This window comes from Nomascus leucogenys, chromosome 7b, assembly GCF_006542625.1.
Source record: "Nomascus leucogenys isolate Asia chromosome 7b, Asia_NLE_v1, whole genome shotgun sequence".
Taxonomy (NCBI): domain Eukaryota; kingdom Metazoa; phylum Chordata; class Mammalia; order Primates; family Hylobatidae; genus Nomascus; species Nomascus leucogenys.
The window spans coordinates 47,084,996-47,104,073 of record NC_044387.1 but is presented as its reverse complement, the minus strand read 5'-3'; the positions used below and the strand labels follow the sequence as shown (position 1 = coordinate 47,104,073).

The 19,078-nt window shown below is 43.6% G+C and overlaps 1 protein-coding gene and 1 non-coding gene across 6 annotated transcripts in view; one reads left to right on the top strand and one right to left on the bottom strand.

Moving 5' to 3' along the window:
• Positions 1-19,078, bottom strand: part of CLTCL1 (clathrin heavy chain like 1) — a 111,959-nt gene that overhangs the window by 57,233 nt on the left and 35,648 nt on the right. For all 5 annotated transcript variants that reach the window (XM_030815870.1, XM_030815871.1, XM_030815872.1 and 2 more), the window contains exons 3-5: positions 17,569-17,837; positions 6,300-6,461; positions 2,815-2,928 (exon numbers count right to left, since the gene is read on the bottom strand). In XM_030815870.1, coding sequence (XP_030671730.1) covers positions 2,815-2,928; positions 6,300-6,461; positions 17,569-17,837 — 545 coding nt within the window. The remainder of the gene's footprint in view (positions 1-2,814; positions 2,929-6,299; positions 6,462-17,568; positions 17,838-19,078) is intronic.
• Positions 13,438-13,564, top strand: LOC115836162. Its single transcript, XR_004031152.1, has one exon. It is a non-coding gene; the product is annotated as a small nucleolar RNA SNORA15 (small nucleolar RNA).

The window sequence follows — 19,078 nt, the reverse complement described above, 5'->3', positions numbered from 1 at the left end:
TGCATTTGCCCAACCAGATTATTAAATATATATATTAAAACAGTAATTTTTGAAGTATGATTTTACCATTGGAAGAGAGAGAGAGATAAATTAATTAAGAGCCCTGAAAGAGAATGAATCATATATGGGAATTTATTAAGAATGAGTGTGTGGTGGCTAATGACTATAGTCCCAGCTACTTGGGAAGGCAAGGCAGGAGGATCATTTGAGCCCAGGAGTTTGAGTCAAACCTGGGCAACGTAGCAAGACTCCAACTCTAGAAAAATAAATAATTAGTAGGTAACAAATTAGTGGAAAATTGGCACTTTAATCAATACATAACATATATTATTAATATAGTTAGCTAGCTATCTGGAGATGGAGGTAAGAGTAAAGAACTGAATTTCTATCTTACTCTTTAGAACAAAGTAAATTCCAGATGGGTCAAAGATTTTAAATAAAAAACAAGGACAATTAGGAGAGGAATGAAAGAAAATATAGGTAAATGTTGTGACCATCTTCAGGTGCAGAATTAGTCTCAAAACATGATACCATTGCCACACAAAAATGCAACACTTCCATAAGGTGGCACATATCACAAATTATGACTGGGAAAAATATTCAAAATACATCAGACACTTAGTATTCTATAAGTACAAAAAGCTCTTACGAATAAGGTAAAAATCCTGGAGTTGGGCACAGTGACACACACCTGTAACCCCAGCTGCTTGGGAGGCTGAGGCAAGAGGATCGCTCGAGGCCAGGAGTTCAAGACTGGCCTAGGCAACATAGCAAGACCCCACCTCTACTTTTTAAAAAAAGATCCCGATAGAAAAAAAATGCAAAGATTAGGAAAAGGCAATTAACCAGATACATATGAGTGGCTGATACATCAATTCTGCCTTGATGGTAACCAAGGGAAAGACATCACAACATGGGATGCTGTCCAGCTACCACCGGCAGCATCAGTAGGAATGTGAACTGGCCAGCATGGTCAGGAGAGTCTGTGATGAGTATGTGCCCCATCCAGCAGTTTAATTTCTAGGAATTTATCCTCAGACTTTTAGACTAACACACAAAGATGTATGGAGCACAATGTTCCTTACAGTGTTTCTTGTAAATGTAAATACCAATCAACAGGGGATTGTTTAAATGAGTTGTAGCAAATCCACAGAACAGATGACACAGACAATAAAATACATACATTATGTTATTGGCACAGAATGATCTACAACATAGCTAGAGGAGTTTATACAGCAGCAAGGCTAGTGCAGAGCCATTTTCATAAGAGTCCATCTGTATAAATCTGCATAAATGTATGCATGTTAAGTTACTTCCAAAAGGGTAACCAAATTATTAGCAGTGCTAGGATTTCAGGTGATATTTAATTCTGCTGTTACATTTATTGATATTATTAGAAATGTATAGATAACATATATCTTATGAGAACGAAAGAGTAAAAAGAAGAGTAGATTATATAATCTTACATATATAATGTGATGCCAATTTTGTTCAGAAAAGGTATAGACCTAAATTTTTTATAAAACAAATTGTAAGATTTTTTATTTTTATATTTATTTATTTATTTATTTATTTATTTATTTATTTTTTGGAAATAAAGTCTCGCTCCAGGCTGGGGTGCAGTGGCATGCAGTAGTGTGATCTTGCCTCACTGCAATCTCTGCCTCCTGGTTTCTAGAAATTCTCCTGTCTCAGCATCCCATGTAGCTGGGATTACAGGTGCACACCGCCATGCCCAGCTAATTTTTTATATTTTAGTAGAGATGGGGTTTCATCATGTTGCCCAGGCTGGTGTCAAACTCCTGAGCTCAGACAATCCTCCCGCCTCGGCCTCCCAAAGTGCTAAGATGACAGGTGTGAGCCAACGCGCCCAGCCAAGATTTCTTATATATTTTACATTCAACTGGTTCATCTACAGAGGAATGTTTTCTTTTTAAAGAAATCTTTTATTACTCAAAATAGCTCCATTTTTAATTTAGCTTTCTGACTCTGTGCCTTTGACACTTCCACAACAATATTCTGCTCCTCAATATGGAAAGCACACTTGATCCTGTCAGGAACACACTTAGCACACAGGGAACCACCACAGGCCCTGCTGACATGTGTTTCTGTTTTAGGGAACCTCATAAGAACTTCAGGTCTCATAGCATGAACTCCTCGAAGTCTGGCTGGGCACATGCCACATGCAGGTTCAGGTGTTTTCCCAACCTTCTTGATGTAAAGGTGAACAATTCTCCTACCAGGGGCTTGGGACTACCTAGTTTCACTAGAGGCTGCATGTCAAAGGCTGGGCCATTCTGAGTGCCAGCTCAAAGGACTGTCCCTGGGAGCTCTAGGCTCCCTCAATGGCAGCCAATTGTAAAGGAAATAAGTGTTTTATTCTTTTTTTATTATTATAAGTTCTGGGTTACATGTGCAGAACGTGCAGTTTTGTTACACAGGTATACACATGCCCTGGTGGTTTGTTGCACCCATTAACCCGTCACCTACATTAGGTATTTTATTCTTTAAATATTCTCATACCACAGTGAACATCTAATCTTTTATAATAAGAAGGAAAGAGCTGAGGACTTTGATGCGTGACTTGGCAACATCTTCCTGCTGCCCTAACTCACCCTCATGCAGGGCATTCCTTTCTATGAACAGGGCTTTCCCAGCTCACACACCAAAGTCTTAGGCCTCTAAATGGGTTTGAAAGCATCACAGTGGCAGGAGACAGCAGAAGCAGACTAAAAATGGCAGCCTTCTGTATCTTGGGAGGTGCTAGAGTAGATTTTAGGACATGAAGATGTTTAGAGAGCAGCACATTCATACCTGCATAGCCACTGGAAAATCATTTTGTGCCTCTGGAGGAAAAAACACATCTACTGCTTTCTTTACAAAAGGTTGGTTTCCCGCTGCAGGCTGTCCAACTTCAATGATGTGCAACTAGAAGAGAGATTTTAGGTCAATCAAGGGGACTGCCTGTGGTGGTGGACAAGTGCTAGTCAAGGCACAGAGGCAAGTGGAGCCTCAGCTCCACACACTGGATGATTAACGCTAAAAGTCACATTCAACCAAAGCAGAACAACCCCCTTGTCGGAGTGCCTGTGATTATTCAATAACCTGCTGCCCACCACCAAGCATGGCACAAAGGGCCAATGCCAGGCAGCCTGGAGCCTCAGTTCCAGCACAGTGGCAGAGTCACTTCCCCTCCCTGGGCCTGGATGCCGATGAAACAAAGGGCTCCAGTCGGAATCTTCTGTCCCTTCCAACTCTGCTCTCTGCCTTCCTGGGTATGGCCCAGACTCACACAAGCCTGTTAGTGCAACATCTCATCACTGGAGACCAAACTCACGAGATACCCTCACCATGGCACAGGCCTGAGGTTTTCAAGGTTGTGCTGGGTGGCGGTAAGAATCTGATGAGGGAGCCCATCCCTGCCTTATGAGAACAGCTCCAAGTTCCTGACCTATGCCAGTGCCTTCCCTATAACTTTCTTTTGTTTTTTTTTTTAAGATGGAGTCTCACTCTGTCGCTCAGGCTGGAGTGCAGTGGCGTGATCTCAGCTCATTGAAACCTCTGCCTCCCGGGTTCAAGCGATTCTCGTGTCTCAGCCTCCCAAGCAGCTGAGATTACAGATGCGTGCCACCACATCCGGCTAAACTTTGTATTTTTAGTAGAGATAGAGTTTCGCTATGTTGGCCAGGCTGGTCTCAAACTCTCCACCCCACCTCAGGTAATCCACCCCCACCTTGGCCTCCCAAAATGCTGGGATTACAGGCATGAGCCACCACGCCCAGCCCCCATAACTTTCATGTAAAGAAAAAATATTATAACTAACACAAGTCCACAACAAAATCCAAAATGAAGGGACACGAAATAAGAGACACGAAACAAGGGCGGGAGGCTGGGCTTAGAGGACACAGACGAGAGTGTCTATGGAGGGGCAGTCTGGGTTTGCAGTCTGGGTTTGGCCAGGCAGAGAGAGGAGGGAAACACCAAAGGGGCTCAGATAAGGAGGGAAGCAGCACCGAGAGCCGGGCCAACAGGGGAGGCTGAGCGGCAAGCGTGTGGGTGCTCCTGTGGGTGCAGAAGTCTGCGGGTGGGGAATAGAAGTCTTGCACTGGGAGCTTTAAGGCAGATAAAAGGTAGTTTAGGAAAATTATCTGGCTAGGCCTATTGGTAAGAGGGCGTGAAGCAGGTCTGAGGACCTAATAAATGGCTATTCTGTAACCTAAATGTGAGGTGAGAAAGGCTTAATGTACCACAAAAGGGTAAGTCAGATATGAGACTTGTTAAAGGTCGGACAGTGACGAGAGAATGGAATGGGGCTTGACCGCTATGTGTTCTTGCTTGGGAGCTGAGAAGGGTGACACTGCCAGCAGGAGCAGAGGCACAGAAAGGACACCAGGCTCTCAGGGCGGCAGCAGGAGGAGGTCGGCAGAAAAGAACTGTGTCCAGGCAAGCTCCGCCCCACATGTGGAGACAGCTGGCCAGTCCCAAAACGACAGGTGAGTCCTGAAAGGAAGGTGCATGCCTGGGCACAGGCGGGGCGGGCACCCTCCCAGGACCCTACATTCACCCTGCAGCCGGGAGGACCGAGTCTGCCACAAGACACAGGGCCGCTCCAGGACAGGTACTGTCAGGAAACCGCGTTTCCCAGGCTCTCTGGGTCACAGAAGACCTCCTGGTCCATCTCCAGCTCGGCTGGAGGGGCATGCCCACCAGAGAGCTGGGTGTAGAGAGAACCCCCAGCCCTTTCTCTTCTTGGGGCTGCCGTCTGTGCACAGAGCCCCACTCTGGGAAGTGCTCTTCTCCACAGGGCACTCTGCGACGCAGGCTCTGTTCCTCAGAGGGAGGCCAGTCACTGCCCTGCTGCATCTGTGAAGGAGAGGTGTGCCTCACTCTGAGGGAATATGGGAGCAAGCTCTTTAAGCCACATAACTAAAGTCAGTGTCCTTCATCAGCAACAAGGCTGACACGTGACCCGACTCCTTTTCCTTCTGGTTCTCAAATGAGGAGGGCATGAAGTATGTTACTCAACAGGAGGCCAAAGTATTCAGTGTATTTCGGATGAGGAAGTTTGTAAAGCCACATTCTAATTGAGAACTCCTCTGCCTTGGAGAACATTTCAGGGCTAACGAACAACCCAAAATTGTGGTTTGAGAAAGGGTTTTTCACGAGACGACTGTCTTGAAGCAGATCTCCAAGTGGCTGAGACCACGCTGGTGGAATCCAAGGTCTCTCTGACATCACAAGCTCCTCTGTCTCCTCACCTCTGCCCATTGCAGCCCTGCCGAGCAGCTGCTGGTCATGTCCCTGAGCCTAATAAAACCCACTGGCTCCTGGGCACAGTCTCAATCTCTCTGGAGCCTCCCTGAGGCTCCTCCCAACCACCTGGGAAGAACCATGCTAATGATGGCAAGGATGGCACCACACTGGTGATTTCACAGTCATCTCCCCAAGAGCAGAAACTGTGCCTCATGTATCTTTTTTTTTTTTGGTGATGGAGTCTCGCTCTGTTGCCCAGGCTGGAGTGTAGTGGTGTGATCTCGGCTCACTGCAACCTCCGCCTCCCAGGTTCAAACAATTCTCCTGCCTCAGCCTTCTGAGTAGCTGGGACTACAAGCGCACATGGCCATGCCCGGCTAACTTTTTGTATTTTAATAGAGATGGGGTTTCGCTGTGTTGCCCAGGCTGGTGTAGAACTCCTGAGCTCAGGCAATCCACCCGCCTCGGCCTCCCAAACTGCTAGGATTACAGGTGTGAGCTACCGCACCTGGCCGCCTCACTTACCTTTATAGTGCATTTCAGTCTAGTCTGTGTGGAAGCATTTTTTTTTTTCTTTTGAGACGGAGTCTCACTGTGTAGCCCAAGCAGGAGTGCAGTGGTGGGATCTCGGCTCACTGCAACCTCTGCCTCGCAGGTCCCAGTTCAAGCAATTCTCCTGCCTCAGCCTCCCAAGTAGCTGGGTTTACAAGAATGTGCCACCATGCCCAGCTAATGTTTGTGTTTTTAGTAGAGACGGGGTTTCACCATGTTGGCCAGGCTGTTCTTGAACTCCTGACCTCGTGCTCCACCCTCCTTGGCCTCCTAAAGTGTTGGGATTACAGGCGTGAGCCACCGCGCCCAGCCTGAGGATTTTTTAGGGGAATGGGGCCACTTAATCATGTGCATCATTGTGCACAGTTCTCAACACCACCATGAACCTTTTCTCACACAAACATCTGCAGGCCATGCCCAGCCACACACACGCACACCCCTAACACCAGCTCATGACACTTTTCTCAAGGAGAAGACAGTAGAGTGGATCTTACCTTGCCTCCTGTGGGATTACGTACAGCAAAGCAGAAAAGGGTGGCAGGCTTGGCATTCCCCTCCATCTTGAACTCTGCAAAAGCCGCGGCATGGCCTTCTATGGGTTGTGAAACCTTCCTATCCACAGAGTAGAGCTGCATTGCTCCAACCACACGGTTTTGCTAAGAAAAGATATTATGCAATGAAAGGGAGAGAAAAGAGAGGAATATAAAGAAACAATTCTTAAAATATATTTCTAAAATGAAAGTCTCATACATCAGAGGTATACTTCCTCTAATAAAAATTAAATGTATTAGCTATTAAAGGCATGATATCACTCTGAATTTGATGTGGAAAGATGGCAAACGCTATGGAAAAAAATAAGACCACAAAAAAGTGAGATGGACGATCCTAATTTGTTAAATATAGTAAGTGTGAGAGCATCTTTTCATGGAAAGTAACTCGTGCACTTTGGAGGAAAAACTCTAAAGCATTAATAGTAGTTAAATCAGGGGGATGCAATCACAGGTAATTTTCACAATTGTGTTTTCTGAAATTTCTAAGTAGCAAAAATTGTATTTAATAAAAACCAATAAGGCCAGCACAGTGGCTCACACCTGCAATCCTAGCACCTTAGGAGAATCACTTGAGGCCAGGAGTTCAAGACTAGTCTGGGCAACATAGCAAGATGCCATCTCTACAAAAAAATAAGAAAATTAGCTGGTCATGGTGGCATGCACCTGTTGTCTTAGCTACTCAGGAGGCCAAGGCAGGGGGATTGCTTGGGCCAAGAAGTTCGAGGTTGCAGTGAGCTATGACTGCAGCACTGCACTACAGCCTGGGTGGCAGAGCAAGACCCTGTCTCCAAAAAAACCAAAACCCCCAAACCAGTAAGACTAATATCTTTTATAAAACTTAGAACTTGTATTTTCTCTTTCTTTCTTTTCTTTCTTTCTTTCTTTCTCTCTCTTTCTTTCTTTCTTTCTTTTCTTTCTTCTTTCTTTCTCTCTCTCTCTCTTTCTCTCTCTCTTTCTTTCTTCTTTTTTTTTTTTTTTGTGATGGAGCCTTGCTCTGTCACCCAGGCTGGAGTGCAGTGGCGTGATCTCGGCTCACTGCAAGCTTCACCTCCTGGGTTCACGCCATTCTCCTGCCTCAGCCTCCTGAGTAGCTGGGACTACAGGCGCCCGCCACCATGCCTGGCTAATTTTTTGTATTTTTAGTAGAGACGGGGTTTCATCATGTTGGCCAGGATGGTCTCGATTTCCTGACTTCATGATCTGCCCGCCTCATCCTCCCAAAGTGCTGGGATTACAGGCGTGAGCCACCATGCCCGGCCAGAACTTATATTTTCTACTAAAGAATTTCGGTACATTTATATCCAATGTCAAATGCTCGAAAAGCTAAGTGAATGGAATACAAAAAGGTCCCAGTTCAAGCTCCTGTAATTAAACATTCAATCCTCTCTGCTGAGTGAGCTTACATGTAGTCATGGGTAAAATCCTCAGTCTATTCCCCACTCACTCACAACTCCTTAAAATGGGATAACAAAGGCTTCAACTTTGTCTTTAAAAATATTTTCTATTGCACAGATTTCTGTTAACGTTATTAAGCAAAGTACTGACACATGCTATGACATGGATGAACCTTGAAAACATGCTAAGGAAAGAAGCCAGGCATGAAAGGTTGCATATTGTCTGATTCCACCTATGAAATATCCAGAATAGGAAAATTTATTGAGACAGAAAATAGATTAGTGGTTGCCAAAGGCTGGTAATAGGGAGAAATAAGGAGTAACCAGCAGATAAGTGGTCTGTGTTTTAACAGAAAAAATGAGCATGGAAAGGTAAAAATGAGAATCCAAAGACAGGACAAAACTCACCCTCCCCAAGAGACTGTGGGGAGACTTCCAGCAACATGATGATAGCACATTTGAGTCCTAAAGGAAAAGATACCTAAACGAAGCCTAAACTGAAGCCAAGACGAAGAGGCAGAGAAGACAGAACAGCCAAGGTGAAGGTGAGAGACCAGACCTGAGGCTACGTGTGTGGCCTTGGGCCCACGGCCTGCTTCTAAGTCTTAGGCATCTGCCAGGCTTACCTTCCCACCTCATGGGGCTGCTGAGTGTTAAGTGTGTCAAATTTGGGTAAAGCCATGTTAAGGACTGTAGCAGGCAAGGATTCAGTGAGCAAATGCATTCATTGTGCCAGGCACCATGCTAGGGGCCAGGGATAAGTAAAATATGACACAGGTCCTTCTCTCAAGAACAGACGGTTAAGAGTTTCCGGCAAGTATGCAAGCAACTGCAATACAGAGTGCTGATTGCTATGGCACGGGAGAGAATAAGATGCCTTATCAGCTCACCAAGATCAGTAAGTCAGGGAGGCTTCCCAAAGTGACACCTAAGCTGGAGTAAGAGCTAACCAGGTGACAGGAACAGAAGTTGTTTCAAACAGAAACAGGCATTTGTATTTGCAAATGCTTAGACAGGGTTGGCAAACTATGGCCCCATGTTCCCCTCTCCCCTTCCTTTTTTTTTTTTTTTTTGAGACAGAGTTTTGCTCTCTCGCCCAGGATGGAGTGCAGTGGCGTGACCTCGGCTCACCACAACCTCCACCTCCTGGGTTCAAACGATTCTCCTGCCTCAGCCTCCTGGGTAACTGGGACCACAGGCGTGTGCCAGCATGCCTGGCTAATTTTTGTATTTTTAATAGAGAGGGGGTTTCAGTATGTTGGCCAGGCTGATCTCAAACTCCTGACCTCATGATCCGTCCACCTTGGCTTCCCAAAGTGCTAGGATTACAGGCGTGAGCCACCGTGCGCCTGGCCTCCCCTCCCCTTTTTATGTTGAGGTGACAGTCACAAAACATAAAATAAACCATTTTAAAATGTATGATTGAATGGCATTCAGGACATTCACAATGTGTGGAACCAAAACCTCAGCATAGTTCCAAAACATTTTCATCACCCAAAAGAAATTCCTGTACCCATTAGTCAGTCCCCAGTCCCCTGACCCAAGTCCCCTAGCAGCCACCAATCCTGCTTTCTAGCTCCACAGATTTACTGATTCTAAATATTTCATATAAATGGAGTAATAATAAAATATGAGGCCTTTTGTGCCTCAATTTTTTCATTTAGTAAGGTTTTTGAGGTTTACCTATGTGTAGCATGTATCAGTACTTCATTTTTAGGGTTAAATAATATCCCACTGTATGGATACACCACAACTTGTTTATCCACTCATTTGCTGGTGAACATTTGGGCTGTTTCTACCTTTTGGTTATTATAAAAAATGCTATTATGAATATCTGTGTAAAAGTTTTTGTGTGGATACATTTTCATTTCTCTTAGGTAGACACCTAACAGTGGAACTGCTGGGTCAAATGGTAATTCTATGTTTAACTTTTTTTTTTTGAGATGGAGTCTCGCTCTGTCGCTCAGGCTGGAGTGCAGTGGTCTGATCTTGGCTCACTGCAAGCTCTGCCTCCCGGGTTCACACAATTCTCCTGCCTCAGCCTCCCAAGTAGCTGGGACTACAGGCGCCCGCCACCATGCCTGGCTAATTTTTTGTATTTTTAGTAGAGAAAGGGTTTCACCGTGTTAGCCAGGATGGTCTCGATCTCCTGACCTCGTGATCCGCCCACCTCAGCCTCCCATAATGCTGGGATTACAGGCGTGAGCCACCACGCCCGGCTTATGTTTAACTTTTTGAGGAACCGCCGAACTGCTTTCCACAGCATCTGAACATTTTTATATTCCTACCACTAATGTAGGAGGGTTTCAATTTCTCCACATCATTGTCAACACTTCTTTTCTTTTTTTTGAGATGGAGTTTCGCTCTTGTTGCCCAGGCTGGAGTGCAATGGCACGATCTCAGCTCACATCAACCTCTGCCTCCCGGGTTCAAGCAATTCTTCTGCCTCAGCCTCCGGAGTAGCTGGGATTACAGGCATGCACCACCACACCCGGCTAATTTTGTATTTTTAGTAGAGACGGGGTTTCTCCATGTTGGTCAGGCTGGTCTCAAACTCCTGACCTCAGGGCCAACACTTATTTTCTACTTTGTAAAAATTATAACCATCCGAGTGGGTGTAAACTAGTACTTTATTGTGGTTTGGAATTGCATTTTCCTAATGGCTAATGATGTCAAGCAAGTCCTTTGCCCATTTTTTAACTGGGTTGACTTTTTGTTGTTGAGTTGTAAGTGTTCTTTGTATATCTGGATACTAGACCCTTATCAGATATATGATTTTCAAATATTATATCCCAGGCTGTCTTTTCACTTTATTGGCAATATCCTTTTATGCACAAAAGTTTTTAATTCTGAAGTCCAAATTATCTATTTTTTTAATTTTGTTCTTCAAGCTTTTGGCTATTATATATCTAAGAATCCATGCCAAATCCAAAGTCATAAAGCTTTCTCCTTATGTTTTCTTCTAAGAGTTTGTAGTTTTAGCTTCTACATTGAGGTTTCAGATCTATTTTGAGTTTATTTTTGTACATGGTGTGAGGCAGGTGACCAACTCCATTCTTTTCCATGTGGATATTTGGTTGTCCCAGCACCATTCCTGAAGAGACTATTGTTTCCCCATTGAACAGTCTTGACACTCTCGTCAAAAATCAATTGGCCACAGATGTAGGGGTGTATTCCTGGACTTTACATTTTTTTCCCATTGGTCTACATGTCTATTCTTATGCCCATGAGGTGTTTTGTTGTTGGTAAATGCATGGGATTTTTTTATTTGTTGTTTTTTAGTTTGTCAGTAAAGCATATACATGTAACTATGATTTATAATTTTTGTTTTATATTCCTCAAACATGATGATTTCTTTGTAAAGAGGCATAATTCCCAAGAATTTTTTTTTGTTGTTGTTGTTGTCGTTGTTTGTTTTGTTTTGTTTTTGAGGCAGAGTTCCACTCATGTTGCCCAGGCTGGAGTGCAATGTTATGATCTTGGTTCACTGCAACCTCTGCATCCCAGGTTCAGGCGATTCTCTTGCCTCACCCTTCCAAGTAGCTGGGATTACAGGCACACGCCACCACTCTCGGCTAATTTTTGTATTTTTAGTAAAGATGGGGTTTCACCACATTGGCCAGGCTGGTCTCGAACTCCTGACTTTAGGTGATCCTCCTGCCTCGGCCTCCCTAAGTGCTGGGATTAAAGGCGTGAGCCACCGTGCCTGGCCCCCAAGGGTATTTTTAAAAGCTTAATTGAGATACATACCATAGAACTTATCTATTTAAAGCAAGCTTGTCCAACATGTGGCCCAGTACAGACTTGTATGTGGCCCAAACACAAATTCATAAACTTTCTTAAAGCATTATGAACTTTTGGCTGGGCATGGTGGCTCGCGCCTGTAATCCCAGCACTTCGGGAGGCTGAGGCGGGCAGATCACTTGAGGTCAGGAGTTCAAGACCAGCCTGACCAATATGGAGAAACCCCGTCTCTATTAAAAATACAAAATTAGCCAGGTGTGGTGGTGCATGCCTGTAGTCCCAGTTATTCAGGAAGGCTGAGGCAGTAGAATTGCTTGAACCTGGGAGGCGGAGGTTGCGGTGAGCCAAGATCGTACCACCGCACTCCAGCCTGGGCAACAAGAGCAAAACTCGGTCTCAAAAAAAAAAAAAAAAAGAATTTTTTTTGCAATTTTTGTTTTTAGCTCATCTGCTATTGCTAGTGTATTTTATGTGTGACCCAAGACAATTCTTCTTCCAGTGTGGCCCAGGGGAGCCAAAAGATCAGACACCCCTGGTCTAAAGCATACCAGCCCATGTTTCTTCGTATACTCAGAGGGTTGTGCAATCATCACTACAATGTAGTTTTAGAACACTTTCATCCTTTGAAAGAAAACCTATTAGCATTCAATCCTCATTCCTATCTCCCACACTCCACTGCCAGTCATAGGCAACTACTTATCTATTTTCTGTGTCTGTAGGTCAGACTATCCTGAACATTTCAAATAAATGGAATCATAGAATATGTGGTCTTTTGTGACTGGCATCTTTCACTTAGCTTAATATTTCCAAGGTTCATTCATGATGTATTTTTAGTAGAGATGGGGTTTCGCCATGTTGGCCAGGCTGGTCTCGAAATCCTGACCTCTGGGTGATCTGCCTGCCTCAGCCTCCCAAAGTGCTGGGATTACAGGCATGAGCCACTGTGCCTGGCCCTTCTACGAGTTTTATAGGTTCAGTTCTTACATTTAGGTCTGATCGATTTTGAGTTTTTTAGTATTATGAGACAGAGGTCCCATTTAATGCTTCTGCATATAAATGTCCAGCGCCCAAAAACCTTGTGTTGAACAACTCCTCTTTCTTTCACTGAACTGTCTTGGCATCCTTGTCAAATATCAATTGACCATAAGGGATACAACATTTTGATTAGACTGGAGGAATAAGTTCAAGTGATCATGCCTATAATCCCAGCACTTTGGGAGGCCAAAGTGGGCGGATCACTTGAGGTCAGGAGTTTGAGACCATCCTGGCTAACATGGTGAAACCCCGTCTCCACTAAAAATACAAAAATTAGCAGGGCATGGTGGCACGTGCCTATAATCCCAGCTACTTGGGAAGCTGAGGCAGGAGGATTGCTTGAACCCAGGAGGTGGAGGTTGCAGTGAGCCGAGATTGTGCCACTGCACACCAGCCTCGGCGACAGAGCAAGATCCTGTCTCAAAAAATAAAAAAAATTAAAATTAAAATTAAGAAATTAAAATTAATGCATTTTTAAATATATATTTGCACTCTACTGATATTATTTTGATTCAGAGAAATATGTTCATAACTTATTAGAAATAACCTTGAGTAGTTTGAGACCAGCCTGGCCAACATGGTGAAACCCTGTCTCTACTAAACATACAAAAAAAATTAGCCAGGTGTGGTGGTGCACATCTATAATCTCAGCTACTGGGGAGGCTGAGACAGGAGAATCACTTGAACCCAGGAGGTGGAGGTTGCAGTGAGCCGAGATCGTGCCATTGCACTCCAGCCTGGGCAACAGAGCAAGGTTCCGTCTCAAAAGAAAAGAAAAAAAAAGAAATAACCTTGAGTAAATTTAAATTTATTTCTGAGTTGATGGTATGGCTAGGTTTTGATAATTTTTATTTGGTTTCCTTTCCCTTTAATTAGAAAATTAACTTTCATACCCTGTTCACAAACCATCAAAGCTGATTTTGAAACTTAAAAAAAAAATCGCCAGGTACCATGCAAAAGCAATCTTCCCTTTAGAATGACTGATGGTATGCTAAGGTTTTTCATGGCATATTATTATTAAAGGTGAATACAAATAAATGGGCTGGGCGCGGTGGCTTACACCTGTAATCCCAGAACTTTGGGAGGCTGAGGTGGGCAGATCACTTGAGGTCAGGAGTTCGAGACCAGCCTGGCCAACATGGTGAAACACTGTCTCTACTAAAAACTCAAAAATTAGCTGGGCATAGTGGCACACACCTGTAGTCCCAGCTACTCGGGAGGCTGAGGCAGGAGAATCACTTGAATCTGGAAGGTGGAGGTTGCAGTGAGCTGAGTTTGCGCCACTGCACTCCAGCCTGGGTGACAGAGCGAGACTCCGTCTCAGAAAAAGAAAAAAGAAAAAAAAGGAAAAGAAAACCTGGCTTTTGGGCACATCACTTTTCTGGGACTCATTTATTTTATTTTATTTTTTTTTAATTTTAGAGACAGGGTCTTGTTCTATTGCCCAGGCTGGAATGCAAAGACATGATCATGGCTCACTGTAACCTTGAACTCCTGGGCTCAAGCAATTCTCCTGCCTGAGCCTCCCAGGTAGCCAGGACTACAGGTGCATGCCACCACACCAAGCTAATTTGTTTGTCATCTATTCTTAAGTTAGTACCACATTCTATTTTTTTTAACTTTATTTATTTTTAGACAAGGTCTCACTCTGTCACCCAGGCTGGAGTGTAGTGGTGCAATCTCAGTTCACTGCAACCTCCACCTGCCAGGCTCAAGCAATTCTCCCACCTCAGCCTCCAGAGTAGCTGGAACTACAGGTGCATGTCATCATGCCTGGCTAGTTTTTGCATATTTTGTAAAAAATGGGTTTTGCCATGTTGCCTAGACTGGTCTCGAACTCCCGGGCTCAGGTTATCCACCTTCCTCAACCTCCCAAAGTGCTGGGATTACAGGCATGAGTCACTGAGCCCAGCCAGTACCACATTCTTGATCACTGTAGGTTTGTGGCAAGTTTTAAAATTGGGAAGTATAAGTACTCCAACTTTTTGTTTCTTTGTTTTATGGTTGTTTTGGCTATTCTGGGTTCCTTGCAATTCCACATAAATTTTAGGATTATCTTGTCAATTTCTACAAAGAAGCTAGCTGGTATTCCAATAGAGATTATGTTGAATTTGTAGACCAATTTGAGGAGTACTTCCATCCTAAAAGTATTAAATTTTCGAGTCCATGAACATGGGATATTTTTTGATTTAGATCTTCTTTAATTACTTCTAACCATGTTTTGTAGTTTTCAGAATGTAACTTTTGCACTTTTTAAATTAAGTTTACCTCTAAGTATTTTATTCTTTTTGATGTTATTATGAATGAGATTGCTTTCCTGATTTCATTTTTGGATTGTTCATTGCAAATGTTTAGGAACACAGTTGATGTTTGCATACTGATATTGTATTCTGTAACCTTGCTCAATTTGTTTATTAGTTCTAATAGTTTTTTACTAGATTCCTTAGGATTTCCATATACAAGCTTATGTCATCTGCAAATAGAGACAGCTTTAATTCTTCCATTTAAATCTAGATGCTTTTTTTTTTTTTTTTGAGATGTAGTCTCACTCTTTCGCCCAGGCCGGACTGCAGTGGCGCTATCTCGGTCACTGCAAGCTCCACCTCCCGGGTTCATGCCATTCTCCTGCCTCAGCCTCCTGAGTAGCTGGGACTACAGGCGCCCGCCACCGTGCCCGGCTAATTTTTTGTATTTTTAGTAGAGACGGGGTTTCACCATGTTAGCCAGGATGGTCTTGATCTCCTGACCTCGTGATCCACCCACCTCGCCTCCCAAAGTGCTAGGATTACAGGCGTGAGACACCGTGCCCAGCCTAAATCTAGATGCCTTTTATGTTTTTCTCACCTAACTGCCCTGGCTAGAATCTCTAGTCCAAAGCTGAACAGAAGTAGCAAGAGAAGACATCCTTGTCTTGTTTCTGATCCTTGGGGGAAAGCTTTCAGTTTTTCAACATGAAGTAAGATGTTAGTTGTATTTGTTGTAGATGCCCTTTATCAGGTTAAGTAAGCCAAAGTCTTAGGTCTTGTCTAACCTATATATCTGCAATGCCACTACCTTCATCTAGTCACACATGCTTCATTTCTTCTGGGGGTTGCAGAAATGGAAGAGAGCGTTCCAGAAATGGAAGTAATCCTTCCCTTTTTGCGTATTCTTAACCTTTCTCATACGTGTCTCTACTCCAGAACAGATTACATGGTTTTGTTCCTGTATCTGCCTTTCAACTAGTCTCCTGGCCTCCAGTCTTTGTGGCGGTCCATCTCCAACATCAATGATAGCATATTTTCAATTCCACTATGCTGCTAAGAAGGAAAATTAATTACATCACTCTCACTCAAAACCTGCTACATAATTCCCATTGCCTGCAGTCTGGCCCCCACTCATCTCTCTAAGTCTTGCCCCTCTAGCTACCTAATATGCTTACCTATAGGTATCATCCACAGTGGATGACCCCAGACTCCCAGAAAGAGCCATTTTCCTCTATCCTGTGCCGTTGCATACACTGCATCCTTCCAAAGTGCACTTTAATAGCTAGCAAAATGCAGCTTAGATCCCCTGTGTTGTTGGCTGTCTTGACTTAAGCTGCTCTCTCATGACTCCCACAGTATTCTCTTCAAACATGTGATAGTTCCTTAATTACTAGAATTGTGCAGATACACCTTCCCCACTAGGATATAGACAAATCATTCACTGGTCATCAGGATTGAATGATTAAGATCTATGTCCCAAGTGTAAACATCCTGTAGTCTTCAAGTATCTGGTGACTGAATTAGCCACCAGGAATGAAAAAAGGGGTTGGGCGTGGTGGCTCACACCTGTAATCCTAGCACTTTGGGAGTCCAAGGCGGGTGGACCACGAGGTCAGGAGATCGAGACCATCCTGGCTAACATGGAGAAACCCCTTCTCTACTAAAAATACAAAAAATTAGCTGGGTGTGGTGGCAGGTGCCTGTAGCCCCAGCTACTGGGGAGGCTGAGGCAGGAGAATGGCATGAACCCGGGAGGCGGAGCTTGCAGTGAGCCGAGATCGCACCACTGCACTCCAGCCTGGGTGACAGAGTGAGACTCCATCTCAAAAAAAAAAAAAAAAAAAAAAAAGGAGGACGGAAAGATACTGCTTTCAGTACAATAGAATATGAGTTAGTAACATTCCAGTAAGTCCTTAAAATACAGTCTAAGAACTACTTCTTTTTTTTCCCATAAAATTAATCGCTTTTTAGTGTTTAAAATAAGCAGCATTTACACAGAAGCAGCTCTATGTTAACCATCTAGACGCTGGGACTTTGATACAATATCTACAGTGCAAACACGCGGGGGCCAGAGACGCCAGGAAGGCCGCGCTGTGTGTGGGCCGTGGTGTGTGTGGGCAGTGTGTGCACTCACCAAGGACAGGCCAGCTGACCGCCCATTTCCCCAAGACCTTCCTCCCTGTGGCAGCTGTGCACATCAGGGCCCCTTGACCCCATGGGCCACGGTCCCTCCCTGCCCTGGCTGGGACGCAGCGGGCAGGATGTCTAGCCCTCTCTTGTCTTCCCGAAGGACTACTTCTTATAAATCTATGGGTTCCAAATTACTCTATAAAATTCCTCAACAACCTCTCAAAACAGTGCTAGAAATAGTTTATACAATGAACATCAGTAACCTGATGGAATGCAGTAGTAGTTGATAGGCCAAAGGTAAATTAAGATTATTTGATCTAAGTTCAGATTTCTTTGTAATCTCTGTTTCTCTCAGTTCCAGGCCTACTTTTGCCTTACACCTATAACCAACTTCTTTTTTTTTTTTTTTTTTTTTTTTTTTTGAGACAGGGTCTTGCTCTGTTGCCCAGGTTGGAGTGCAGTGGCGCAATCTCGGCTCGCTGCAACCTCAAACCCCTGACCTCAAAGAGATCCGCCCGCCTCGGCCTCCCAAAGTGCTGGGATTACAGGCATGAGCCACCGCACCTGGCCCTATAACCAGCTTCTAATGATTTAACCACTCCATTCTAATATTGGGCTTTGAAATTACATCAGACCAGCCCCTAAAGGCAGCTCAAGGCTTACCTGAGCCGAGATGCCTATGAGGAGCAGCCACTTCTGGTACTCATCAGTCCGGTAGTGAATCACCTGGCAGCCCACCAGACTGGTATGTCTATCAAACATCTTCATGGGCTGGGAGTCACCTTCCATGCTCCAGTGGTAGACCGCGGTCTCGGTCACCAAGGCAACAGTGTTCACAGAAACCCATTTCCAGAAAATCACCTCTTCTGCCATAGTATGAGCCTTCATTTTACTCTTCATCTCAATATTAAAGATCTGAAGTGTCTTCCCAGCTAGTGTTTGATATAATAGAGATTAGAGAAAGACAAATTAAAAATCTGAAAGACAAATTCGTATACTCTTAATTCTGAATTCTTTTAATATTACTTTAGGTTGTACTGCTAATGTGATTAACAGGGTCTGAAAGATGCTGCCAGAGTAGTAGTTAACCATACCTTAATGTCTAAATATTGAGAAGAGCTTGTATGCATTAAATTCTTCTTCAGAATACAAAAGTATGCAACTATTCATAGAAATATGTGAATAACAATGAGAAATTAGTTCTACTGAAGCAAGCCTCTCTTTTAAATTGGTTTCTTCTAGTTTTAAAATACTTTTCTGGATAAGTCAGCAAAAACATAAGACACCCCTTCTCTGTGTGGTCTCCAATTTTCAAGAAAGACTACAACTATCCCTTCACATTAAACCAACTTCTCCAAATTTGTCTTAAATTCTAGACCAATGCTGACAAATGGAATTTTCTACAATGTTGGATATATTCTATATTTGCATCCATCACAGCAGATAATAGTTATATGTGGCTACCAAGCACTTAAGATGTATCTAGCCAGATATTTCAGGAACTGAATTTATACTTTTATTTAACTTTAATTAATTTAAATGTTAAACAGCCCCATGCAGCTAATGTCCAATAGGGCAGTACAGTTCTAGACAAAATATTTGGCATCCATTCTCTGGCAAGAGATCCATATTGTTTCTACGTGTAGCAATGAACTAAATTTTGATTTTGGAATCTATACAAAATTTAGAGCTAACATAAAATATTAAAATATTGCTTCCCACAAAGATTGGGAACAAGGCAAGGATTATTTCTCTGACCACTTGTTTTGACACTGAGAATAACATAGCTAGTGTGATAAGGCAAGAAAAAGAAAAGGCATAAAGATCAAAAAAGGAAGTAAACCTGTCTTAACTCACAGACAACATAATTATTTACAAAGAAAATCCTGCAGAATCTACAAATCTACAAAACAACTATTAAAATTAATAGGTGACTACAGGAGTGTGGCAAGATGCAAAGACAACCTACAAAAATGTCAATTGGGCTGGGCACAGTGGCTCACACCTGTATTCCCAGCACTTCGGGAGGCTGAGGCAGGTGGATCTCTTGAGGTCAGGAGTTTGAGACCAGTCTGGTCAACATGGTGAAACCCCATCTCTACTAAAAATACAAAAATTAGCCGGGCTTGGTGGCAGGTGCCTGTAATTCCAGCTACTTGAGAGGCTGAGGCAG